The 27,200-nt window shown below is 39.1% G+C and overlaps 2 protein-coding genes across 2 annotated transcripts in view; one reads left to right on the top strand and one right to left on the bottom strand.

The window, feature by feature from the left end:
- Positions 1-27,200, top strand: part of NT5DC1 (5'-nucleotidase domain containing 1) — a 150,561-nt gene that overhangs the window by 7,020 nt on the left and 116,341 nt on the right. The window contains exon 6 of the mRNA XM_075414180.1: positions 3,476-3,557. Within this exon, the coding sequence (XP_075270295.1) occupies positions 3,476-3,557 (82 nt within the window). The remainder of the gene's footprint in view (positions 1-3,475; positions 3,558-27,200) is intronic.
- COL10A1 (collagen type X alpha 1 chain) lies at positions 9,918-15,913 on the bottom strand. Its single transcript, XM_009944858.2, has 2 exons — positions 15,772-15,913; positions 9,918-11,803 (listed from the first exon to the last, which is right to left on the bottom strand). Exons 1-2 carry the CDS (start codon positions 15,911-15,913, stop codon positions 9,918-9,920), a joined length of 2,028 nt encoding a protein of 675 aa, XP_009943160.2.

Here is a 27,200-nt window from a genome sequence, read left to right as displayed (position 1 = left end):
CCTTGTTTGTAATTATTCGTGTCAAACTTAGCTGTGGAGACAACTTTAATACACTAATTGTGAGCTACATGGCATGCTCAAAATAAATGTGCTTCCACCAGAGGGCACAAATAACTAGGATATGAATAGAAATGCCCCGTTTTCTCAAGTTTACTCTGTGATACGCAGAACGTAGTTCTTAAAATCTCCTTTAATTATACTTGATGATACTTGAATTAAATCTCATGTCAGTCTTCTGAATAACACTGTTTGCTAATTTGCAAGGTGTTAATGAGTTGAAAGCTCAATTCCATTCTTTTTTAAACTTGTTTTTGTCTTAAATATATTGATCTGTGTACATAGGTGTAAATACACCTCTAGAATAGCATTCAATTATTTTTTCTCTACTGAAAAATAAGTTAAATTCTCAAGGCAGAAAATACAGTTGCTTGAACCTTTTTCAGTGCTTTTTAGATAGATAGATAGAATGTCCTAAATCCTACGTTTGAAGTTTGATGATAATTGATTTGGCTGTGTTAAAGAAGGCTTGAATCTTTAAGTTGTGTGCAGCTGCGAGTAGGAGAGGGTTCTTCTCATAAGGTAAGTGTATTGGTGTCAAAAGAGTACGGATATAACTTTCTGGCTAAAGGTACCAAAGCGCTGCAGCACTGGAACTTGCAAACACCAAACTTTGCAGAGTGGAGTCCAGATCTGAGATGCGTATCTGGGATCCCTTTGGGTATCAGCTGACTCGAGGCTTTAGCCTCCAATCCAAAATAGCATGCTGAGTAGATTGCTGCCTAAGTCCAAGTGCTGCATGAAGAGTTAGCTAAAGATAGCTTATCGGGAAACACTGAGAACAGGTGCGCCATAAGACTCTTAATTTTGTGCCTAGTTTGCCTCCTTCCTCTGCTGTTCACAGCTTAGAACCTCTGTCAGATGCGACATCTGTATTGTATTACTTGGTATTTAATTTAGACTCGTCACAAATCACCTACTTATTGGGAGAGAAAGCATGTCGAAGTGTGTGTGTAGTAAGCTTGCACGTTCAGTTACTAGTTCGCAAGCTGGAACACTGACCCTGGGTCAGGGCCATGTGCAGCCAGAGAGAATGAAACCCGTGCCGTTTCTCCAGATGGCTGCCAGAAGTGGTTCATGCACGCTTTTTGTGAGCTGGTAGTGCTTGAATATTTTACTGGGTGTTGGGCCAGTTTCAACAGGAGGGCTACAGGAATTTCCTGAAAGGCTAGCGTAAGGCAGGAGGTGGTAGGCCTGTCCCGTGCTCATGCCTGCAGGATGCTGCATCCTGAGGGTTAGAAACCATCACATTTTCTGCTCCCGCATTTCTAAAAGGAAGTAGAGTCTTCTGTTTCCTGTTCTGGGAGACGGTTTAGTAATGGCTATTTTCTTACTAGGTTTGGATTCAAAATGGGTTTAGACTTGAGTTGCATGCTGGGCTGCTCTACACAGTTAAAAACGAATCTGCTTTTGTTGTATCCGGAGCTGGAACTCTTACGTGTTTTCAGACAAAGCAGAGGAGCTTCTTGATGTTTCTGATCTTCACACTGAAGAGCTACACAAAATACTGCTTTGTGAAATCACATTTCATAATCACATCAGAACCATGGTGGACTACATGGGCACGCACATGGTTTTCTCTCTGCTTTCTGGGAATCAGCCTGTTTTCTTGTATGTCTCATATGCAGTGGCTGTGGGTTTGCAAGGAATCAGTTTGACGGTTATTTTAGTTTTCTCTGAAGTCAAATGTTTTGAAGGAAGTGTAGCTGCTTTTAAGCTAGTATCCATCTGTCCTCAAAACAGCAGTCTGAGGAACTGTTAGCTCATAGCACCTATTTCTTAAAAGAAACAAGTGCAAAAAAACAAAAACTGCAAACTAAAGAGCAAGTCAGCCACTTGGAGTACGAAGGGAGCAGACAGCTGAATCCATCTGTCTCAAGGTCAGTGCTAGTGTAGGCTAGTGCCATCGGCACTATGCAGATGGGTGCTCTCCAGCATCTCCCAAACATGGCTTTGAATAATGGCACTGGTTAGCAGCTAACTGGAGTTTGACATACATGAAATCTTTTCTCTTTATTAGTTCTTTGATGTATTTCTGTGGCGGTATGCTATGAGAATGGATTAAAAAAAGATAAAGTTGAAAGCCACAGTATTGTATCTTTGCTGCTCTGAACATGTAGAGCCGGTGGATGGTAAGGGGACTGCCGTAGTGCTTGTCAGTTGTGCACAAAGGGACTTGTTTGTGTGACTTGCTGGTTGTGAAATTAAGGGCGGACCGTTCCTCTGGAAGCCTCCATGGCAGATTAGGCCTGAAATAGCAGTTTACTTCAGTACGTATGAACCACATGTTTTTGGTTGGCAATGTTAAGGGGTATTTTTTTCAGTTTCTGAATGTTTCCCTCTCTAGAAAATACTTTATGCTTACAGAATGGGTCGTTATTCAGGTATCAGTGCAGTGATCAGGACACAGAGGGAAAAGCCGTGAAATCTGTTAACAGTTGCCTTGAAATTTATCCTAACATAGGTGTGGAAAGCCGGTGACAGCACTACGAACATACTTTCCATGGAGTACAAACTCAAAGAGACTGTAGCCTCTGCTTTACTGCTGCCGGGTTACCTTGTAAGTCTGAGCACCTCTTACAAGCTCAGCAGCCCATCCTCTGCTCTGTAACATTGGCTGGCTGTGTAATTGCATCTGTTGAATTCAGCACTCCTAAATTTATGGAGTTTGAGAGTGCTATGGGGCTCAGCTGGTTGAGAAGCTTTTTCTCTCCCTTCTTGAGATGCTGAAAGGGTGTCTGAGGTCAGCTGGAGCTCTTCTGTGCCTGGGCAGCTTTCTAGGAATGGCGAGAGACTATTTGCAAGCGCAGATCGCTTTCACCTGTCCTTCTGCCAGAGCTGGGGTTTGGCAGTCCCCAGAGTACGGTGTAGCACAGTGCTGCTCAGCCTGGCTTCTGGATGAGTATTTCATACGGTGTTTGGGGTGGAGTTGTTGGCAGGAGGATGTTACCTCTAATTTATAGCAAAGGATTTTGTCTGTTCTGAGGGTGGGAGGTAATACAAGTGGCAGACTGTAGATAATGTCAACCTGCTAATTTAGTGCAGTATCTGCAGCTCTAGGCACTTCTTTTTACCAAATGTCAGTGGGATGGCTCATTCAGTAAGTTGCTGTTCTAGCTAGTGCCCTGCTTTGCTGCAGTGTCTTAGTTCCTCACAACTATAAATCCTTTCTCCTTTCCCCTTCCACTCCCCAATCCCACCATAACCTTCTGAAGAAGGGAGGTAACTTGTCTGTGGTTACCCAAAGTTCACAGTCAAGATGGGTACTACTGAATCCTGATGTCCTGAATTCTACTGTCTAAGTCAGTTTTACTTCAAATACTTTTGTTTGTTAATGGTATTCCTGTCACTGTTTCAGTGTGAAAGCTCAAAATAGGTAATACTTGATTAATGACTAGGTTCCTCTTGATACTTACAGCATGATGGTCAGAAAAAATACGACTTCTGGAAGGACATGGTGGCTGCTATCCAGCATAATTATAAAATATCAGCTTTTAAAGGTAAGTGGGTTCACTGAAAACTTACTATAATAGCTGAAAATATTACATGTTCTTGCCAGAGTAAATACATTTGAAGTACACGGTAGGCTACTCAACACAGACGTTACTTTTCAAGCTTACAAATAGTTGTATAGTGGACACATGTTTATCCTGGAATAGAACATCTTTCTCGTTACTATTTCTATTGCATTTAACTGAAAATGTTTTGTTATCTTTAATTAAACACTTGTGATGTGCAACTTCACTGAATTGCAGTGGATTTTTTTTAATAATGGCTTTATCCACCCAAATTATAATACGGTAATATAAATTAGAGTTGGAAAACAACTTGGATACCCCGCAGCTAGAAATTATTTTCCTTATTTCACAGACTTAACTTCTGAGTTTCTGTTAGGCAGATAAAGTAGTAAGTTGATAATAAAGGTTAACCATCTTGTGTGTGCACACAGTTAATTGAAATGATTTTTAACTGTGTTTTTTTGTAAAAAGGGTTTGTATCATTTTGCTGACAGCATTTTCCAGTAGAATTACCTCTGTTGTTGTAACATTCATTAGTAAGGGGCGTAGTTTGGACCCTGTTAAAACTTGCCTTTTTTTCGCCATTGCTGTACTACCTGCTGTGTTCCTTTCAACTGTGATTGACAAAGCTGACTCAGAGAGGTTCCAAACAAAAATAGAAATTGATGTCAGGAGGGATATTGTACAACACAACAAGATATTCCTAAAATGTTTTGGTGGTTGTTACTGTGTTTCCATTGGAGCTTAGAGTGTGGTTGGTATTTAGGAATTCTTCTAGGAACTCATTCATACATGAAATACATGTATCCTTTGTTTTCTGCTGATATTAAACCAAACCTAATCAAATGTAACTTTTTTATAATTTTTTTCAATTCTTTTATCAAATCATGAAAGCCCTTTGTTTTGAAAAGTGTGGATCATGCAATATTTGGCAAAAAGAATAATTTTTGAAAGTGTTCTTTGGAAATTAGTTAGATGAAGTCTGATCTTTAAATTTGTATAAATAATTGCTCAGTTTTATGTGTGAGTGTTTGCTTGCGTGAATATGTGTACATTTATGCATATACCTACCTAGCAGGTACATATTTATGTGTGGAAGCATGGAATCTACATACAAACGTGTGATATGATTCAATCTTTTCTAACTCCTATCAGAATTGCTACCTAATTTAGTACACCTTATTTTCTGTTGTAAAAGTCATGAGGCACGTGCGCAACAGTGTCGAAAATATAAGAAAACATAGTAACCGATAGGCATGAGTTATTTTGAATAAAGCTCTGTAAAACCAGAAGTGAAACAATGCAGATTGTATACACTACTTAAATATTTTAATAAATGAAGGTGCCACACTGTCATGCATCACTTTGAAAGGCTTCATGGTAGTCTGATTTTCCTTTTAATAATATGGTCCAATAGATAAAGCATGGAACAGGGAGCCAGAGATTATTTCTTCCTGTATCACCTACCTGTGATATTCCCATGGACTATCTCTTTTTTGCTTCAGATCCCTCTTTGAAATAAGAATAACAGTACTAATCTTCTGTCACAAGTTTGTGCCAAAGAGGCGTTTTTTTGGTAGTGTTTTGTTTTTTGGTGTTTTTTTTTTCCCTCAGCCGCAAGGTTAGCATAACTTCCTGAGGAAGCTCCTAAACCTGGCTCCAGCCCAACGCCTACATACCAGGAAGCCCCACTGTCTTGCTTAGCCCAGAGCCTGGCCTGAAAACCGCAGCCTCTTGACTTAACTCTGTGCCCTCGATGCCTTGTAGAGGGTTTAACCCTTCAGAGAAAAGCAGTGCTCGTTAACAGTTAGTCAAGGTAAAGTTTCAAAAGCAAACTTAAGTGGTCAGTTGAAGAGACGTAAAGTTCCCAAGTCGAAATGCTGTCTTAGTAGTGCCATTGTCAGTGACAGAGCAGAACGACTGACCATTTTATTTTTCTTACGTCTGTAAGTGTTTGCAAGTCACTTTGGTTTGTTGTCAGTATGCCCTTGTTGCTCTATGTCCCTTCTCTTTTTCACATGATTTCTTTGATCATGATCAGGTGTCTGGTGGATTTTGCTTTTCTTTGTCTTAGCTATGGTAATTGCCTTAGATAATTGCCCTATGATTTTTTTTTGCGCAGCTCTTTCAGATAGCTGTGATTGTCCTAACTCAGCTTAATGAAGGGTGTTAACCCACTCTTCTACTTGTAAAAAAGTGAAGAACTGAGGCTTGCAGAGGGAGAGTAAGAGGGTTCCAAAATAGTGCTGTGTTGTTCAGATATCCCTTTCTGAAGAATAACTCAAAAAAAATTGGGGGAAATCTATTAAACAATACTATCAGAAAAGCATGATGTCAGATAGCAATGAACACAGATACTCGTATTTTCAAAATGGTCATTTCTTACCTATTAGGTACCTGCAAGAATGCCCTCTGCAACTGATATCCAAGATGACCATTAAATTACTTGAGTAATCCTTTTTGTGAATCTTTAAGTTATTACTGGAATATTTTGCAGCTTTAAGGTGATTAACATTCGTTTGTATGTGTTTCACTTGGTTTATAGTCTATATAAACTAGTAAAGAGCAATTTTAAAAGAAATGGCATGTGGCAATGTATTTTATGCTGTATAAATATGTGGACAAAGGTCCACAACACATTGTGGAAACAAAGTTTGATCTTTAAAGGAGTAATGAGGGCCTGAAGTACTGTATAATTATCTCCACGTAACAAATTTCAGATTTGGCGATTTTTTTTTTTTATTTTTTTTTTTTTATTTTTTTTTTTTTATTTTTTTTTTTTACAGAAAAATCAATAGTTTTTGTAGGGGGAATCTGCCTCATATAACTTCTTAAAGCAGAATTTAGTAAAATGTCTTCTCTTAAAGGCTGCTTTCTTTCTGTCTTCCATGATTGTCTTCCCTGTCATTTCCCTGACACTTCTGAAAACCGTAGCATCTGTGCTTATGTAGTGAAAATTATATATTTGTAATATTTTCATTCAGTTCAGAAGATTATATTTCATTTTGAAATTAAAAAGATCATGGCTAATATGGCAATAGACACTTCATAAACTTCCCTTAAAAAGCCTTGATGGGATCTGCTGTCAGGTTTCAAGGGTGAAATTTGTCACTGACTGTCATTTACAAAAAGGAAAATTATCGGAGAAAGAAAGTGCTAGACTTAAAACCTGATTTTTAGTAACTTGCATTTTGTCTCTTATGTGATTGATCGCTATTCTGAAGTGGCGTGCTGATGCATGGGAAGTGTTACTTTGCAGAGGAAAACTTTGGAACTTTCTAAACTACCTCATTATCTCCCCGAAAATACACGCGCATGCACACACACATGCACAGAGGTCTTTGATTGCGAGTTTGTGTTACTACCCTATTGTCTAGCCAGAAGATAGTGGATCTAGATGTCTGTGATATGTGCATTGTATCGTTCATATACAACTTCAAATACAACAAAGAAAAAGCAAAGATGCTTTTCTGGCCAAAAGGAAAGAATTCTCCAAAAATTGTGCAAAATGGTAGAAGTTCCTGATGTTGATGTAGTCCAGTGATGAGACATTGTTTTTGTCTTAACTGTGAAAATGGCAACAGAGATAGAAGCAAGCAAAATTGTTGCACTTCTGTCTTTCCAGCTACCTACAGAAGAGATTATTTGGGTGCTTCATATGTTTGAACACTTAAGAACTACTGAAATTTGTCTCGGAAATCTTTTTGAAGCCTCCGGAAGTGAATTTTATACTATTACAGGCTTTTATGTTTTCATTTTAATCTCATATTGGATTTTCTTTCCTACAACACACATCATCCAGAAAAGATGTGGCTTCTGGAAGAGCTTTATCTTCACGTAGTTTGCTGGTCTTCGTGTGGGGAAAATATTAAAAAGCAAATTTAATAATCTTACATACCTCTTCAAGGTTCCCTATAAATTAAGAATCCAAAGCTAAAAGCAAGGTAGAAGCTGTGCTTGTGCCACAATTTGGTGTGTGATCTCTAGCTTTTCAGTGTTAAAGAGACACTTTCCTAATGGCTTAATGTCTGAACAATAACGAAAAGCCTTCAGAAAGACAGGCCTGAGGTACTAAGCTGTAGACTTACTTGAAGTCCTATGTGTTCATTCAAGGAACAAAGATGTTAAAGAGCAAAACCTGATTTAAAGTGGATGGATGATAGGAACTGATGAACCGTGCTTTTAAGGATACTGCCTAGGCCCAGTTTCTTGCACAGGGATTAGTTAATTGAAATCACAGGACAATGATGTACTGCTGAGCACCAAGCATCTCCAACTGTTTTAAACATGTGCTTTGGCATACATTTCAGATGTAAAGCAATTAACCAGAAACTTTACAACTACTGAGCAGTATTTTCCAGCTCCAGTATCCAGTCCCTCTATTTGTTCATGAAACAAAAGTGCCAGATTTGTTGAATGTATTGGCAGCAGCACATCCTATGCTTAAATACTGGGAAGTGCTGTTGAAGTATGTGAGTGACCGCATAGGAAAACTTTTTTAGCACAAAAAGGACGTAATTCTTAGATCTGTAATTAATATTAGGCTAAAACAGGAAGGTGGACAGTGGGGATAGACAGTTAGGACTCAAGTGTCTTGAATTTTATTTTAGCTTGAAAGAAAAGTATCACGGGACTGCTACTTATTGTGTTACTGTCCACTGTATTATTTCCATACAAATATTTGTGTGAAATGTTTGTAACAGTAATGCTAATTTGCTTGCCTAGGTCTCTTGGCTGCTAAAATAAGCAGATCTGACGTTACTCTCTTTACTTAAGCATTTATTATTTTACCAGAACATAGCCTAAGCCACAGGCTTCCTTATCCAGCAGCTCTTAATAAGGGGAGAAAGAACAATTCTGCAAAGCTACGTTCTTGGTAGTTCTTTACAGTTTCCAAAACATTATATAGTTTTGCTAATGATGGATCAGCCTAAAGATGTCCTCACTTTTTTATTAATCCCAACATACTACGAAGTACTTGGGAAGTTGCTGATTTCAAGTGTGTGCAATGTAACAAGCCTCAGGTTCTGTTTTAAGGAAGAAACGGCAATATCGCAAAACCTTTAAACATGGGCCTGTGTACTTTCAGTCCAAGTGACTAAAAATTTCTGTTTAAAAAAATTGTTAAAAAGAATAGTTTAGATTTTATAAGGTTTTGATGTATATGATACTTTAAAGCACGTGACTGATAACTCATTGGAAGAAATATGTGATCAAACTATTATGATCTAATAATTTATAAGCATTAATTTTACTGAGCTAGCTTACTTTATACCATTAACTTTTCATAGTACCATAACAGATTAATGTCATGTCTAATGTTTGTGAGACATGAGTGTATGTAGGTGTGGTAAATATGATTATGCCTACTGTCTGATTGCTGTCATCATCTGATACATTTATCATTTAAATAAAATATAGTCCCAAGAGTATTGTGTTTTAAAGGCATGAACTGTGGCATGAACAGTGCAATTGTTGTCTCCAATATGGGTGGTAAAGCTGTGGTGATTTTGTGAGTGTCTGCATGCTTGTGAAGATATGCTCTTTAGGATTTGGTGATAGTTGTTTTACTGTACTCTGGACGTTGTAGCTTTACAGAGTGTTAGGAGCTTAAAAAATATTGACCTAGTTTGTTGCTGCAGGTTAAAAAATGTGCAAAGAAAGTTGAGTGGGTTTCTAGGCTTCAAATCTGGTTGCTTTTTCATATTGTGGAAGTTTTAGATCTTCAGTAACAGGTAATAATTTGTAAATCTGCCTTTCTGCAAGGTAGTTATTAATAAGAAAAGCACAAGTAAATTAAAACTGTGACATGGTATGCACTATATTAGAGATGTGTTTTCTTGACTTCTGTTTGATAGCTTAAAGATGAAGCTGACAGCAGACTAATGTTACTGAAGTATATTATCTGTTGTGATGACTATGCTGTGTCTGAGACTGTTTACTTTGAATATGTTCAGTTAATTCGAGTGTAATGAAGTATGGTTAAGAGTCCTGGAATGGCTACTTCATGTGTTATGAAAAGTGATAGTTAGAAATTCTGATTTTCCTTTTTTAAAAAAAAAAAAATTAGAGACACTAGTGCATTATATTAATTCATAAAATTTTAATGTTGCATTCACTTGGACAATTGATCATCATTTGAAACAAATTTCTTACGAAAATTCTCTAAAAACATACAGTATTATTCTACTAGGTTTGACCCAATCTCTTCCCTGTTCTCACTCCCTCCTCCATTACTATTGCAAAATTGAAGTTTCATGACCTGCTAGTGATGAATCAGATCGGTGCCCCATTAAAATAATCTGAAGGAGAGAGTGTCAGGACAGTGTAAGTGGGATGTTGTTAGATATGAGCAAATAGGAAACCTGAGAAAGAAGAGTGAACATAGTCAGAGGAATAGAGACCATTAGATTCTGAATTGGGCAGTTGGAGCCATACTTGATCATTCTCCATGAGATCGATGACAGCGCTGCCAGATGCCTGGTCAAGGTATCCTTTCTGGTATTCATCATAAGTGTACATGAGTGGGGAACCATTTTTGTAGAGTGCAACCCAAACATTTGTTCCTTTTGCATGTACATGGTAGGAGAAATAGTACAGTCCAGGGATCCTGCAGGTGAAGATTCCTGTTCTGGGGTCATAGTGTTGCTGCCTGTTGTACAAGATTTTATCAAATTTGATGGGGACTGTTGCCCCAGGGTAGGCTTTTGAGAGGATGACACTGAAAGCAGACACTGGCATCCCTGTAAGAGCTTGGTTTACTCCTCCTTTCATGAAAGACAGCTCCCGAGACTCTCCTGCTTTAACATAACTTTCAGGCATCTGGGGGATTACGGCTTGGCCAGGGGGACCAGGAGGACCTGGGGGACCTGGCAAGCCAGGCTCGCCATTGTTGCCTTTAGGCCCCGGGGGACCAGGTGGCCCCATGGGTCCGCTTAAGCCTTTTGTAGAAATACCTGCTGGGCCTGGCAGTCCTGGTGCTCCTGGCTCACCTTTGGCACCAGGGGCTCCTGGCAGGCCAGGGGGGCCGATGGGGCCTCTGATCCCAGGTATTCCTGAAGGCCCCCTGGGGCCTGGCTCGCCGTTGATCCCTGGCACTCCCTTAGCTCCTTGTGGACCCATTGGGCCGGGCAAGCCAGGTAACCCAGCGTGGCCAGTGTCGCCTTTTGGACCTGGGAAGCCTGGGTGTCCCTTGGGACCAGCAAGACCCTGCTCGCCTGGGTATCCTGGTTTTCCCTCTAATCCTGGTAGACCTCGTTCACCCTTGGCTCCTGGGAATCCCGGGAGGCCTGCGGGGCCCGTGTCGCCCTTGGGTCCGGGCAGGCCGTTCTCACCGGGCAAGCCTTTGAGTCCTTGAGGGCCCATGTTCCCTGGTGGCCCGGCAGGCCCTGGTTCTCCTGCCACACCAGCTGGGCCTTGGTCTCCTTTAGGTCCTGGAAGGCCGGGAGGACCTTCAGGCCCTCTGTGTCCCTTCATCCCCGGCAATCCTGGCTTTCCGAATCCTGGAAGACCTGGGGATCCAGGTAAGCCTGCAGGTCCAGGGTATCCCTTGGCTCCGGGGAGGCCTGCTGCTCCTGGTGGTCCCATTGGTCCGGGCTTGCCGACACCAGGTTCTCCAGGTTCTCCTGGAGTACCCTGGGGACCTGGGATACCGGCTGCTCCGGGTGCACCTGGCAGGCCTCTGTCGCCTTTCATACCCGGCTGACCAGGAAGACCGTTTTCACCAGGCTTCCCTACCCCGGCAGCGCCGGGGAGGCCCCGGGGCCCCTGCGGGCCTGGAAGACCCCTGCTCCCTGGGCGGCCTGGGATGCCGAATCCGCTTTCTCCCTTTTGTCCATTTATGCCAGGGATGCCTGGCTCTCCCTTCTCGCCGGGGAGGCCCCTCGGCCCTTGGGCCCCTGGAGGGCCTTGTGGTCCTGGCTTGCCGGGAACAGACAGCCCCGCAGGGCCAGGAGTGCCTGGGGGTCCTTGTGGCCCTCTTGCGCCTGGGAGCCCGACAGGTCCAGCTTCTCCTTTCTCACCGTTTAGTCCTCTGTCTCCTGGCTTTCCTGGCAGACCTGGCATGCCTGGCTTTCCAACCGCAGAGAATCCAGGTGGTCCAGGGGGACCAGGGGGGCCTTGGGGACCAGGACTTCCAAACCCTGGCTTTCCTGCAGGACCTGGTTGTCCTCTTGGTCCAGTTGGGCCTGGGGGACCAGGGGGGCCTTGTTCACCCCTTACCTGCACACCTGTGAGAGAGAGGAAACCAGATCAACCAGGGCAGCTACAACAGATTTGCAGACTTGTAACATGGTGGTGAAACGTGTGAAGGGTTAACTTAGTTTGAACCTCATAGAAGTCAGGTTTCCAATACTTTGTTTGGTCACTGAGAACCTGGCATTCAGGGCAAAAGTGTCTCAGAGCTCTTATGTGAATAATGAACAAGTGCAAATGTGTTGGAGTTGTGTTGTGAGCTACAAGGCCTCTAGAAATTTTTTTGGCTTCAATACATTTAGGTTCATCAGAGAGCTTAAAAGATGCTGCACAAGTAGATGCAAACTATTAAGAAAGAAAAAAAAAAAAAACACAACCCATGTAACTAATCAAGCAAACTGTCAGACTTGCATCTTGATCATGAATTAAACCAGAGAAAGCTTCCTGTGCAGGTGTAGCTACTTTTCTGAAACTACTTGGTGCTACATTTAAGTAGTGAGATTTTTGTACTTCCCTCCCCCCTCACACTTCCAGAAGTGGGGCAGGGCTCTGGGTTTTTGTGTAAACACATGAATGTTGTATTTTCAAATACCGTCTTAAAGGTTTTTGTTTGTCATAAAAATTCCACAGTGGCAAGGTCACAACTGGTAATTCATCTTACTGCAGTCAGAATTCCAGCATTGTTTTGTTTTTTTAATAATACTTCATTTTCTTAGTGATCAAAACAGCAGGTGGAGCCACTTAACCAAATGTCATAAATAGGCGAATAAACAAGCTGTTTAGTTTTCTGTGCACTTTTGGGGGAGCTCCCTTCTGGAATTAAGATGCTGATTTGTAGGACGTTACAGACAAGATTAACATGGATATATTGAGACTACTTCAGTAGTGTGCAGCAACTGGCAGCATTACAGAACAAAATACCATAGCTATGATGAATGTTAAAGAGGTCATTTTAAAATGAAAACTGAGGGATATAGGAAGAGCCTGGATTCTGTTTTTTGTAAGCTCAACATATTCCATTTGATGCTTATTTAGAAAGGATTGATAAGATCAACATTGGATCAGCTAAAGTTTGCATTTCAGCCTCTTACAAAGAGAGTGTGTGTATATATAGAAGATTTATATACATAGATCTACATATATAGATGATTTTTATATATAGATCTATATGTATAGATTTGTGCAATTACTGTTCTGCTGTCTTTTAGATATTAAATTGCTTTTCCCAATCTGTGGTTACTCTTGATGAACCAAAAAATGAAGGTAACTATTACTGTACATACTGTATTTTAAAAAATAAGAGGTGTGTATATGAAATACATTTGATTTTGGTTTGATGTTGGATCTGCAAGGCTGCCTTCTTATATAGCCAGGGAAATTGTTCTTATCTACCAAGTGTGGAGAGTGCATTTTCTTTTTTGCTGGTGCATAAAATCAGCACAAATGCATATCACGTTTTGCACACCTTTCTATCTCATCCTTCTTAAGGCAATAAAAAGGAAGATAGTTGTTTAAAATCCTACACATCGGAAGAAAGCAGTGTCTGTGATTTATTGACAAACTGAAAACACAAGCATGCATCCTTCTCAGCTGCAAAGGAGACTGTGGAATCTGTAAGCACCAGTGACGTCTGGTGCAGTCTTTGGTATCTTACTGATACTGTTGGATTTCTTACTACTGAACTCCTAGATTCAGTAGGGTACAATTGCAAGTTGGTTTTCTTGTTATATAGATGGCATAAGATATGGCAAACTTTAAGAAATGCATCATATGAGAAAAAAAAACTTGGAAAAAGCTTGAGCCTGTCAGAATTAACACAGAACCTGCAGCAGAAGTGGCATATAAATGTTCTTTATACGTTACACGTTTTCGCTTCACCACAGATGAGAGAGCTACCATCAGAGAAAACAGCTTACACAACTGGAAGGCTCTAGATTTATTCCATAGGTTCTATCTATGGATAGAACTTCAAAAACTATTTGTTCACATCAGAGAACACAGGTCTGGTCAAAGCCTCAACACAGATACGTAAACAGGTTCCTAAACTAATGCTGTTTCAGTGGTAAAGCAGTAGGGGAAAAGTACAAACAGGTTTTTACATCAACTGCATTGAATCCAAAACCAAGCATTTATGTGGGTACTTTGGCAGAAGGCAGCTGTGACCCCAGCTAGGTCTGCTCTTTCATAACCACAACTCAAGGAGCTATGTCTAGGCCTACCACATGTATTTTGCTCTTTAACAGTACAACAAGAAGAGAAATAAGTGAAGTATGGTAGAGGATAACCAAGTAAATATTGTGCTTCACTTAATAATACCATAAATATGTAAATGATTCTGAATAAAGTCACAGAAAAACGCTATGAAAAGTTAATAAGGAGAGAGAGACAAAATGCAACTCTAACCCAGTGGGATTTCCACTTAGTAAGTCCTGAAGAGTAGCTGTTTATGTACATGTATCTAAATTCAATCAGAGAGTGCTGACAGGATTCCAGAGAGCCTTTGGACTGAAGGCAAGGGATGAAACTGTGACAGTATTTTTGTACAGCCCAGAAGAACAATTTGGAGGGTAAGTTTCCCAACTGTGCCGCTTTCACTTGGTTCTTACTGCAGAACGCTCCTGGAGCACGTGGGCTAGAGCTAGTTCGGGTGAGACCAGGGCTGCGTCTTTGGACTTGATGTGTGCTGCTCATGAGCATCCAGTCTGTAGGATCAGGCTATTCTGAAATGAAACCTCCTAAATGAAAATAATGTGGATGCTGTGTCCTGATCAGTAACTATTCTGCTCTCCAGAAGATCTGCTTCTGTTGTGCTACCGTATTATCTAACACAGACGCAGCCTAAAATGTCGTCTTCTGTTGAGGAGCTTATTTGCAAATCCTGTTTTCTGAGTCCCTCATTCACCTTCCTCATTTCTACCCAAGTATGATTATTACAACTAAAAGTAGATGGAATACAGCAAAAGTGAAAACTATTCTGGATAGCCTGTTGATGTCTGAAAGAAAATAATGTGATGTTCTTGGGCAGGTGGGAGAGATTGGTATTTACAAGGAAGATTCTGTTCTCTTAATTTTAGTGATGACAATTTTGAATAGAGACTACTGATCATCCTTTGGGGGGCAATTCATGAAATAAAACTAGCACCCAGGACGTCAGCAGTTTTGATTTCAACTTTTTAAAAAAAGCTTTGGCCTAAGCATGGAAAAATAAAACAGAAGTCAGTTTCAAACACTAAGTATAGCCGCTCATTTGACTTATAAGGACAGAGAGGATACCCAGAAATAAATGTCACAATGTATAGCATTGCAATTATATACTGCCTATACAGTAAGAATGATTTATGAAGTGAAGAGAACCTTTTATAATAAAGCTAGAATTGTTATATTACTATGAGATGAGTCAGATAATTAAAGTATAAGCTTAAGTGACTTCTGAAAAAACTATGTAGAGGTTTATGTCCCGTTTTTATGACTATATATCAGTTTATTTTGCCTTTCTAGACTTTAAACAGGTCTTCATTTGGCCACACGTATCAGATGTATATTTAAATTCACACCTAAGGTCTGTTTTGAGTAGAGATAACATGACAGAATATGCAGAAGTTCTTTCTGAATATTGTAGATGACAGGTCTGTTGTTAGAAACCCCAGTACTAATTCAAGAAATTTGAGGGTAATTACCATACTTGTATCATAATTATGCACATGATCATGTTGTATTATTCCCACTACTGAAGATCGAATCTGTAACTGTGGTTCTGTTTCTGCTCTATATGCCATTAGATTGGTGTGTAAGAAAATGTGTCTGTGGCAAGTATGCATCTCTGTCAAGAGGAGGCAACTGCCGGAGCCACTGCCAGTTCTTTCTGCAGTGATGACATTATTTTAGTAAACCTAAACTGTTAGTGAAAGTTGAATACCAATAGTATAAACAAAAAGCTTTAGTTCATGTCTTGATGCACTAAGAATAATTGTGTTAGTTTATTATCAAAAAATAGTAAACTTACCTTGACTCTTTACATTGAATGGTAGAAAATGTGGTGGCCCCTTGATGCTGGATTGTTTCTGGTATTGCTCAGAAAAATATCCATCGCTACCATGGACAATGTTCAGACAAAACAGCAGCAGTAAGGATATATGTAAATGCATGTTTCCAAATCAGTTCTGTGTTAGAAAGGGGAGAAAAAATTTATTATAAAGAAAAGTTGTTTGGTTCTGTTTCTTGTGCATGAATAAATGAGTTTTCTTAAAGTATTAGTATTAAAAGTAACATTGTTTTGTGCTTACTTCTTCCTGCTTTCACTAGTTGTGAAAAATCCTCTAAGAAAAAGGAAATCATTATTGCTATCACTTTGAATGATAGAGCTCTTGTATAGGAATCTTAGAGGCAATAGTCTCACTCTTAGGAAAAGAATCATTTTAAATGGACACCAGCCTGTTTAAAACCACAGTCTTCGAGTTTATTTTCCTAGTTGCAGTAGGGCTCCAAAAGTAAGTTCAGGCATTGCAAATATCAGAACTCTTGAAATGAAGTTCTCAGTGGAAATACGCAGACACTCTACAACAACCTAGCTCCTTCAGCATCAGTGGCAAAAATCACACATTACCTTGCTTGAATCCAGGCTTTTATCTGTAGCCTTTCAAATAGCCCCTGTGGCAGTAAGGATGCTGTCACTGGTCCTTGAACATCAACCCCCTTCCCTCCCCAACCACAAACATGTATCCTATAGAAGTTACCTTCAAAACCAAATAGCATGAAATGAAATCGTAACATACCAGAATGTTGGTGAGCTCCAATGCAGAGTAATAGTGCAGTGAATCCTCCTCTGTTGAGGAGATCTTCTGCCACTGGTTAGTGTGCAGAAGCTGATGATTTCAAGTGTCACCCTTGAGTATTTATACGATTTTCCCTTTAGTTGGGTGACTGCTGGGCACAAGCTCCTCCCCAAAAATCAGTAAGCAGTAATTAACTGTGTGTATATGTGTGTTTTTAGGGGCGGGGGGAGCTATTTTGGGCAGTCATCCTAGATCCTGTTAAGTGGTTTTTTGTGTTTTTCTTCTTCTTCCCTTGGATTTGTTGTTGATGATGAAATTGTATTGCTCATAGTCAGTATTTTCTAAAATTTTGCAGCCCCTTTGTTTTTAGAACTGAGAAAGGTAACATTGGAAAAAATCATGAACTCGTAAGGTTGGTAATTCGAAGTGCTTCATTTGGATTTCTCTGTGAATGTTTTAAGGAAAGATCTATAGATTTTGAACTGTGGTGGGGTGTTACTTTCAGGGGTAACCCCACTAAAGTCTATAGAGACTACTTAATGCGAGTAATTGTTCATTGGGATAGGAGTGGAGAACTTACAATCAATTAAGATGTTAAAAAGGGAGTTGTGTGAAGAGTACTTTTAAGTTAATGGTTTAGGAGATTGTTATCTTCACATTATATTTCTAGACCTGCTTTGATGCTGGAGCTACAGTACTGCATATATGATGTATTCTGCAAATAATGTTTCTGTATTATGAATTCTTGAAATGCAAGCTTACCTTGCACAATGAGAACTTCATTGTGTCTAGTGGGAACAAATGTATTGAAATCCATATTGCTTAAATTTGCAGATGTTATACAGGCTGATGTTTGTGGCTGGTGGAGCTTTTTTGAGCTTTTCTGGATTCAGTAATGAACTTTTAAGGTTTGTTCAATCAAATGCAGTTATTGTTGTACTTTTACTAGATGTGTGTTTTTCCTATTAAATGGGTTCAGTTTAGTAAATTTAAACTACGGATGTTTTACTGTTGGTGGATCAAACTTGACTGCAGCTTATCTCTGTTTTTCTTCAGATTATAAACTGGTTTTAGCTGTTAAGAAAGTTTGTTAAACTAAAGCTTGCTTAACAGACTGTATCCACACGTTGAGACTTCTTTTTTTGAATAAATAATGGAATCTTAGTGTTCAGCATCACTTTGATTAATGTTCAATACTAAACGGGCAGTATTTTTCAGTCCTTGAATTGGTTGTGACTCAGAAACATCGTTTAAGATCGAAGTGCAAAAGAAAAGAGAAGAAACAAACCTTTCTCATTTAGGATGGAACTGTAGAACTAAATCTATAGTGCACTTCATTTTTATCCAACATTCTCAGCAAAAATGCCTACTTGTAAATTATCTGTGTATTAAAACTCCTTTGCCAATTGCAGACTTCATTGACATTCTTATGTGGTATTCAGTTCTGTAGGAGTTAGATTTTTGGATGCGTCTGAATTTCTTTGTTTCCTTTGTACCAAAAATTAGTAGAAACAAAAAGATAAACTATATCTGTGTTCTTACTAAAGAAAGATGAGAATGTGCTATGAGTTACTGTCGTGTTAAAGTGAGCAAGTATTTATTTTTCAAGTTAATTTATGCCATTCATGGAAGCTGTATAGGGAGGCTTTTGGTGAGGTACAAGCAGTATCTATGCAGAAGAACATGTATGCGCCCATATCATAATACCAATTGTAGAATACTGTAATCAGGCAAGGGTACTAGTGTGTTATATTATAGGAATACTAAGAAATAACCTGGGAGTTCTCATACATGGCAGGTACAGAAGGGGACACCTGTTACTGTTCCAACTAGGAGACTGAGCTAGTGGCCCTGAACTGTGTGGTTATCCTGTGGAATGGCAGGTTAACATGGGCTGAATTTTACCTGCTTTGTGTGTCTTTGTTTGATTCCACACTCTTCAAGTAAGAACTTTTTTGGCTTTTATGTATTATGGCAAATATCCTAGAACACAAGTTACTGTACTGAAAGAGACCAGTGGACCAGCAAGTCTATTCTGTTTACAATTGCGCTAACAACTTGCTTTCTAGAGGGCTGTATTAATGTTGTGATTTAAAGACTGCTGCAGTCTTTTATTTAAAGTATTGTCAAACAGTTCTTTTCTTCTATTCTTCTTCCTAGCCATCCTCTAAACAACACAATGTTCCATTTTGTAAAGAAACCCTTTCCACTGCAGAGGTCTTCAGACTGAAGCCTGCTTTCCTCATTAAGCTTGCATGTCCAGTCTGGTCAGTAGCTTGCAGACAGTGTTTGCATGGCTGAGATGGCATTTCTACTCCCCCTACGTGCATTCAGTTCTTTTTAGTCTTTTGAAGAAGGAAGCTTTGTCATCAAGTTGTTTGTGTAACTTCTCAAGGTGCTTCATTGAAGAATTATTCTCTATAAATTCAAATGAGAATCCAGTCATCCACTTTCGACAGAGGCAGTAAATATATGGGCATAGGGTTTATTTCCTTCTTGAAGAAATACAACTTCAGCTCCTTTTTTTGGTTCACATAAATCCAAAAATAGTTTTTGATTTTAAAACATTTAAATATATAGCTCTTAGTGGGAAGTGTGGTTGTTGCTAATTTGACAATATTTGGTTAAGAAAGTTAAGAACAGCAGGCAACAGTTTTATGCACACACAGTTTCATGCTAATTTCTAGCCTAATTCATAAATACCCCCAAAGCAGACACACTTATGTTACAAAAGCACCAATAATGTACACTGATATTTGCCCAGCGGCCTCACTTCCTGCCTTGGCTCCTTCTGGGCAGGAAGGTGAATAATCTCTGTGTGCCTCTGCGCAAATAGGGATGATTGTGGGGTCGAAAGGTGTATATACAGGCAAACCCGTTGTCCTTGTGTTTAACCTGAGCACCACCCTATTGTGCTATCTTGTGCTGCTTCTTGGGTTTGAGGTTTTGTTTTTTGTGGGTATGGGAAATTGAGGTAGAATTGGAGTTCATTTCTTTTGTATGTTTTTCCTGTTGCTGTGGATACTTGTTATTGGCAGAGCGCTAACACGCATTTAACTTTAAGCACACACATGAAAGGTAGGCTACAGTATATATTTGCACTTGCAAAAATACATGCGGTAGACATGCTGTGTATGTATACCTATTTACAGTAACAGCACATTTAAAAAGAAAAAGGTAGGTTATTTGCATACCTGTTTTCAAAGGACAAATGTTCAGATGCTTTTGTTTTGTAGCAATGCATTTAGAAAATTGTCTTTGCTTTCAAATGAAGGTGTCTTTACTGCCCCCTGTCCCGCTACCCTAATAGTCAGGAATAATGGTGTGACACACGGATCCGCTGCACCACTCCAGAACTTGCTTTTTAGTTACGTATGGACGACTTCTCATATAAAGGTAGCCGTGGTAGTATTCCTACAAAATAGCAATGTAATAGTCTAAGTCCTAAGCTTGACTGCAATAAAAAGACTCAAAAGAGAGTTTCTCTGCACCATGTGAACTAGGTACTGGAATCGCAGAGTCTTTAGTGCCATTTGCAGCATTTTGCAGTGTTTTGCAGCATTTTGCAGTGTTTCATCACATTTGCTGACTGACTGTTCAATTTGCTGTTGAGTGTTGTTGGAAAACATGCACTCACCCATACTTTCCAAAATCCCCTGTTTCTTCAGTGTCTTACTCCCACAGTCAGTGGAAACACACACGTAAGTGACATGGAAGTGGCACCATGCTTTGGGAAAAGGGAACTGACTTTTAACGCATTCCTGCAAGTTACTCACAAAGGGACCTGAATGAGTCCTGCAATAAGCAACTGCTTTCAAGGAAGTAATGTGGAACATTAAAAAGCAACTGCTTTCACACACCCAAAAAAAAAAAAAAAAAAAAGAAGAGAAGTAGAACTTGGAGAAAGGCTGCTCTAGGTCCTTGCAGTAGTTGGGAACTGGCTAACTATGTTCCGGATACTAAGGATTTTCAGTATTTAGGTATATTGTTTTGACTTAGAGAATGTGATTTTGATTTAGCACCATCTAAGCATGAACTATGTGCTTAGATAGTTTCAAAGAACTGTGAGTTCTTTGAAAGGAAAAATTCACAGCTTTATCTCTGAATTTGTCTTATTTTTAATAATGAGCTTTTAGTCTTAATCCTGAAATTTTTGTAATTTATAATTACTTTTTATGTTAAAATATGGTACACAAGGAACCCAGGGGGATTTATTCCTTTTGTTTGGCTAGGTAATCTGAGTTTTGAAGAAAGAGACAAGAATGTGTTTGTGGGAAGTTTTTCTTGTAGTTTAAAAGTAGTCTGAAAAATTTGGAGTAACTTTTTACTGGTGACGGAAAATCTCAACGCTGTCAAGAGGACACAATTATTTTTCTTCTTATAGCTCACTATCTATGACAAGTGCTTTCTGATGTTGTCAGTTCAGATTTTGTTATCTGCCTGAAGTGAACTTTGACGACTACCCTAGTCTGTAAAAAGTTTTGCTCCGTTAAAGTACTTATACCTGAAACTTGTGGTAGCAACTGTTTTGCACTGGACTCTGATAGCCTGTAGCACCACCTCTGGTGAAGAAATTCTCCAGTCTCCAATTTGAAGTTCTCAGGGAAAGGCCCTTAGGAATTTCTAAGAGAAGTTTGAAAGTCTGCCATGAAATTAAAGGAGTGATTGGTTTTTCTAGTTTGTGGTGCACTTTGTGACACTCTAGAAACTCCTAAATCCTCTCAACTCCATGGTTTAAAACCATCCTCTCTCCCTTTCCATTGCACAATGCTGAAGAGTGCATGGTCCTGTGAGAGCAGGCAGGTAAGCCCTCAATGGGCATGCAGAGGAACAAAGTGTTCCACTGCACCTTTCGTCATTGGGAAAATACGGATGTTTTTCAGATTCTGCTGCTCACAGTCAAATGCACCCAAAGAAATAGGAAGCAGAAAAATCTGTTAATAGCTGTGGGGAGTCTAGGGTTTTTTGTTTTGTGGTTTGATGTTGTTGTTTCTTTGCTTTGTAATCGTTTATTTTTGTTTACGTGGAGGATGTTTTCTGTTCCAACATAGACGTTTGGACGGCATAGGACTAGAAAACATCTTGGAGAAGAAAACGTTTACTTTGCTAATTGCAAAATAAGTAAGATTTCTGCTGAGTTTCAGAATGCATATCATATTTTGTAATTAATAGATGCTTATTTAGGTAATCTCCAGGGATGTGCAGTACTATCCATATTCGTACTTTGAGATGCAATAAATGATTCTCTTTTCTAGCAAAAGAAACTGTGTTGCCCCTACAGTCCTGTATTAGTCTTTTTATGGATTTAAAGCCCTAGTAGTTCTAACACTTGTAATTGTGGTTGAATAGATGTCCTACTTTCAAGTAGTAATGGAAAGATGGCCTGTATTTGTTCTGGCACTGCAAAACTGACTGCTGACCAGTTTGTTCTGTTCAGCTCAAGTAACTGTTGATCACAAGAACTCTATTTAATATAGCAGTATATTTAAAGAGATGACACCTAGTTAAATATTTATAGTTGTATTCTGACTGAGTTAACTTGCAGAGGCACTGAATAACCATGCTGAAACTGCAGGAAAAGAAGTGTTCTACATAGGTTATAGAGAAAGGTTTGAGACTGACATGAATTTCTGATTATACAATATTGTCCGAGTCCGAGGAATGTTAATTAATGCTTTTTAACAACACTACATTGTTTGTGGTCGTATTTCATTATGCTTGTATAAAGATATGGTAATCCTCACCCACCTTAGGGAATTTATGATACTAGAATAAAACATACCAAACAAAAGTACTGGTGTTAGCAAAGATGTTTTCCAGTACCTTGGGTATGCTACTGGCCTGACCTTATTCCTTCCTCATTTTTCTTCCTTCTTCCCCTGCCTCTGAAAACAAAACCAACAAATATTGATCAAATGAATGCATTAATTTGAAATACATATCAGTTGTGTGGCTTTGGATGAAAACTGATTAGTTTTCAAGATACTGGAAACACAAAGCTGGTTTTATGTATTGATATTCATCCTTTCTTCCAAAAATGCGTTTCTGATTAAGTAGTATATGTGTTTATATATTTAAAGTTTGTATTTTCACTAGATTTATTTTAAAATGTAAACATGCTGCTGACAGCAGGACTTGCGTCTTCCTGATGGAGAGGAAGAACAGAAATATCCAGTTAACTTTGTGCACAGTTTAGGAAAAAGCTTTTCAAAGGGCCTGACCACTGAATAACCTAAGCAAATATGGAAATTTGGATTTTGAGGAGGGGGTCCACAAAGCTGTTTCTGGAACTGCCTAAACATAGCCAGATAAAGAGGTTTCCATTTTCTTTTACCTGGAGATGCTCATTTTCAGCCTTCTGTCTGATGTTGACTGCACTCTCAAGTTGTGTCAGTACAATGGTTTATGAAGCTTTTCTGTCAGCTGAATTAGTATGAATCTGATTTGGACTAAGATGCAATCAAACTTTCCTGGGAGTGATGGAAGGAGGAAAGCTGGTAGGTCCAGATCATTTCACAAGATGTGTTAAATAATTTTAAACACCTGAAATACATAATTGGTATGTAAAGATTACTATAAGTGTTCTTTCTTGTTTAGTAACTTCCTGAGGTTCCTTGTGTTCTGGTTTAAAAACCTGATACATAACAGCAGAAAGATCATTCACATAAAAATGCTAAATAGTCATACTGTCTGAGAGGGAGTGGTGGGGGGTATATTTTTATGTCGTCTTCAGTTCATGCTCTATTTTTCTCTGACTTTTATTAGAGTATTTAATGTCTTGTTCTACCTCTGTGCCTGCTGGACTTGAGGTTTCCTTCAGACTCCCCTGGACCACAGTGAATAAAGTAGAAGCCATGGTGAAAGAAGGGTGGGAACCACCCCTACTTTCCCAAAGGTGAAAAAGTTCAAGCAGCTCCCTCAGGTATTCCATAATTAGGGGAATCTTCCAAATAGTTGGTGAAAAATAGGTGTAACTGAGCTGCTTTTCAAGTGCACTCACTGGAGCAGGTAGTCAGCATGCTGAATAGTCTCATTCATTGACTTTACTACCTGCTGTGTTTTGGACAATGGGCACAGAGTTGTTTTTAAATTTTCATATTTAAAAACAGGTGCCAAAGGTTAAGGGAAAAAAAAAACCTAGACTTTTACAGCCGGAACAAATAAAGTTGTCTGAGTTCATTTTAAAAATAAGACATTTGATTTTTTTAAGTCTGGCATTTTAAATATTGCTGTTTCCTTTTAATTTATATAAATTGAGACTTAGGAAAGTTCCGTTGGTGGGTACATAGAAACTTTATGTACTCTCTCCCTTATGCAAAATAAGCTTGAGTCCATGGAGCTTAATTGTTCCTGATGATTACTAATAGGACTGTTTTTAGTTTCAATTAGCTGAGCTTGGATTTTTACAAGCATTATATTGTCATAATTACCTGCTTGTAATAAAGTGCTAATGAAGTGGCTGCTTTTATTATTACAGAAAATGCATCAGGGCTGCCAGGTTTTATAGGTGGCACTTACTGTATTACCTGACTCAAATCCACAAGCTTCAATGTCTCCTGCATTTCATAGGAGAAAAATCATATGAATGTGAAGAATGATTTTTTTTTTTTTAAAGTACTTTAACTGGTAGGCTCTCACATTCAAAGATTTGAGGATTGAAAGACAGTTATGTAAAAGTGATTCATATCTGGAGCAGGTAAATACTGCCCAAACTACTGATACAAAAAATTATCCAGACACCAGGGAAGGATAGGGACTTTTAAACTCAGGACAGCCAGCCTGACAAAACTGCGAGCTTGTTTCCAATGGTAATGATTTTTGACCGTGCTATTACTGTGGTAAATGGTGGAAAAATAAAACCAAAAATTGAACTCCTGCTGGGGATAGTTAGATGACTTTTGTACCTATTGATGGTGAGATGTAAGCAAGGATCTCCGTGGACTTAATGGATAAGAGCCTGATCTATTTCTGCTGGATGTGGAAGTAAAAGTGGGTAACTCTGCAAGCAGAAATTAAGTGCTTTGAGATTTTGAATGTGTTACTCTTGCATTTAGGTGCGTAGGTTCCACTGAAGCCATTAAACCTTTCTGGACATTCACGGTAAATTGACTATACCTTTCACTTTGTGATTGTCACAGCTTAAGAATATAGCTATGGAAAGATATTGGCTGCTTGGATTATATGTGGTTAAAGTGCTGGAATGTGAATGTGGTTTAAGCCTTGACGATTTACTAATGATCAGAGAAGCTGAGAGGCAGGGAACTGAATCCACAAATGCCAGGTCCCCATCTGATTCATTAACAAATGAGCCATTCTCTTCTGTGATCTGTAACCAATAGCCAGTTTTTGTTCTTGAAATGGTTTCTCTGGCAGTAGCTTAGCTAGGGATGTAGATAGAGGCAAAGTTTCTGGGACTCCATTATTTAAACATCTCGTGGTCTGTAAGCAAAAGGAGGCAGCAGCTGCTGCCAATGACATATGCCTACAGCAGAAGACTGATATCAGATTTCTGAAGAGTTTCTGACATGCTGGTATTGCTGCAGGTCTGGAGCGGAAGAAATCTTCCACCATTCTGCAACACCCAGGATAAAGAGTTAGGACCTTGAAATGGGGGTGAGTCATTTAGGATAGGAAATAGAATATAGAGGGAAGGAGTCGTTTCCCTGTGTCACATAGTCTGGATTGTGATGTGGAGTCTGAATTTTATGGTTATCTTATGCAACATCTTTCTTGAGGAATTCCTGTAGAACATGTGGGATTCTTTGGTAACAAAAGATACAAGAAGAGGAAGACACTGCAACTCCTGGTGCTCAGCTCGTCTGTTTTCTGATCGAACTTTTATGAAATGGGGAAGACCTCTGAGCAGTTCACCATACTAGGTGAATGTAAGCCTATGTGATACATACATTCAAAAGAAATAAATGGTGTTTGGGTACAGGTGAGTTAGAAATTAAACCACCTTAAATGTAGGTGCCTTAACCTGGGCCTGAACCCAGTCTTTCTGGCTGTATGCAGGCTCTTGGACCTTAGTACTGAAAAGCTGGAGCGGTTTTACTCTACTTAGCAGTCTGGCTGCAACCTGTGTTAAGCTGCTACAAAACCAGAGGGAAAGGCAGCGTAAATGCCTTGTGGTTACCTTGCACTGTGCTCCAAGCTGTTGTGGGAATGATCAATCTCCATCTATGACTAGTCTGAGATTGCCTAAGATGCAAACACACATTACTCATGGGCATACTCATTTTTGCTGTATATTATACTGTTGTGACAGAGGTTTGAAACTCACGGTGGTTTGAGTATGAAACTGCTATACTTTCATTTAATTCTCGCTACTGAATGGATTTAGTAGATCTTTACAGCGTTTGAAAATCAACTTTAGAAAACCTTGGCAGAGGGAGCCTTTTGGCCAAATTGCATCAGTTCTGTGTTTCTGATTAGAGCTTTAAAATAGTATTTTTAAATGTATTTTGCCTAGCTGGGGAATATATCTAATCATAGCAGTTATATCATTGAAATGTAAGGGAGTGAGAGTTGATCAAGATCTGTAGTGAATGTCTGCTCCAGGTATCTTGGAGTTCTTTATAGATTCACCCTGGACAGAAATGAAGAGGGATGTAACTTAAACAAGTGGCTGTCTTCCCTAGCACATATTCCAGACTATTCAAATAGTGCAAAAATTTGGCCACCCACAAGCTGTAGATTTCAGTTTGAGAGCTAGTATAACGACTTGTCCTCAGAGGAAAAAAAAAAATACCATGTGATGATCAGGAGAGCTTTTTAACATGTAGAAAATAAGGGAGGATGTATGTAAACCCTGAAGGTTCTGAGACAGCTTGCCATGTTACTCTAAATTATTTTTCAGCCGACAGAAGGGTGGAATCTGGGAAGCTAGGGCTAAAATGAATGCTGCTACTTAATATGGTATCTACACTTTGCTTGATACATTTTATTCATGCTAGTTTCATCACATCATTTATCATTAAATCTGGTAAAGTCAATTCAGCTTTGCCTTATTGCTATTGCATGGCTTATCCAGTTAGTACCTGTTTATCCATTAGTATCTGCTTATTTGTTTCTGCATTAGAAACAAGGCAAAATTCTGTCTTTATATTTGCAATCTCATTCTGCATGTTAGCTGTTTTTTAAAGGTACATCACATTTTTTAAATGAGTGAGAAATGTACTTCAGTATTAGATTTAGATGCAGTAGAATCAAGAAGGATCCTTATATACAGAAGATCCATCTGCAAATTCAGTAGAAGTTACAGCAATGAGATTTGGAATCTGGTTTTTGGATTAAAACACGTTCATTTACCAGCTTGAAATACTTTTATATGAAGCTGAGCATCTTTAAACATTCTCCTTTTTTCAGGACCTAAGCATAACACTGTTTCCCCATTGAAATATTAGGTCACCAAGAATGCACATTAGGTCATTCAGAGAGAGCTTATTGTTTCAGAAAATAGACCTCCTGTGTCTGTAGACCTATGGTGGGATGTATTTGCTTACCTATGTAATAGTAAGTAAAAGTAAAATTAACATTACTAACATATTTTCCTCGTGGTTCCTTTTTATACCTGTATAAATCCAGATCTTTTCTGGTATGTCCTGTGTACATAAATCGTGCTGGGTTTCAGAGTTGGTTTCCAGCTTGGGCTGTGCTG

Source organism: Opisthocomus hoazin, chromosome 2 (assembly GCF_030867145.1).
Source record: "Opisthocomus hoazin isolate bOpiHoa1 chromosome 2, bOpiHoa1.hap1, whole genome shotgun sequence".
Lineage (NCBI taxonomy): Eukaryota > Metazoa > Chordata > Aves > Opisthocomiformes > Opisthocomidae > Opisthocomus > Opisthocomus hoazin.
Note: the sequence above shows the minus strand (reverse complement) of the source record. Positions and strands in the feature narration are given on the sequence as shown.

Coding starts and splice junctions, on each gene's coding strand:
- COL10A1 (XM_009944858.2), bottom strand. CDS start 15,913: ATGCATTTACATATATCCTTACTGCTGCTGTTTTGTCTGAACATTGTC. Junction 11,804..15,771: donor ATTCAATGTAAAGAGTCAAG/GTAAGTTTACTA, acceptor TCTCTCTCACAG/GTGTGCAGGTAAGGGGTGAA.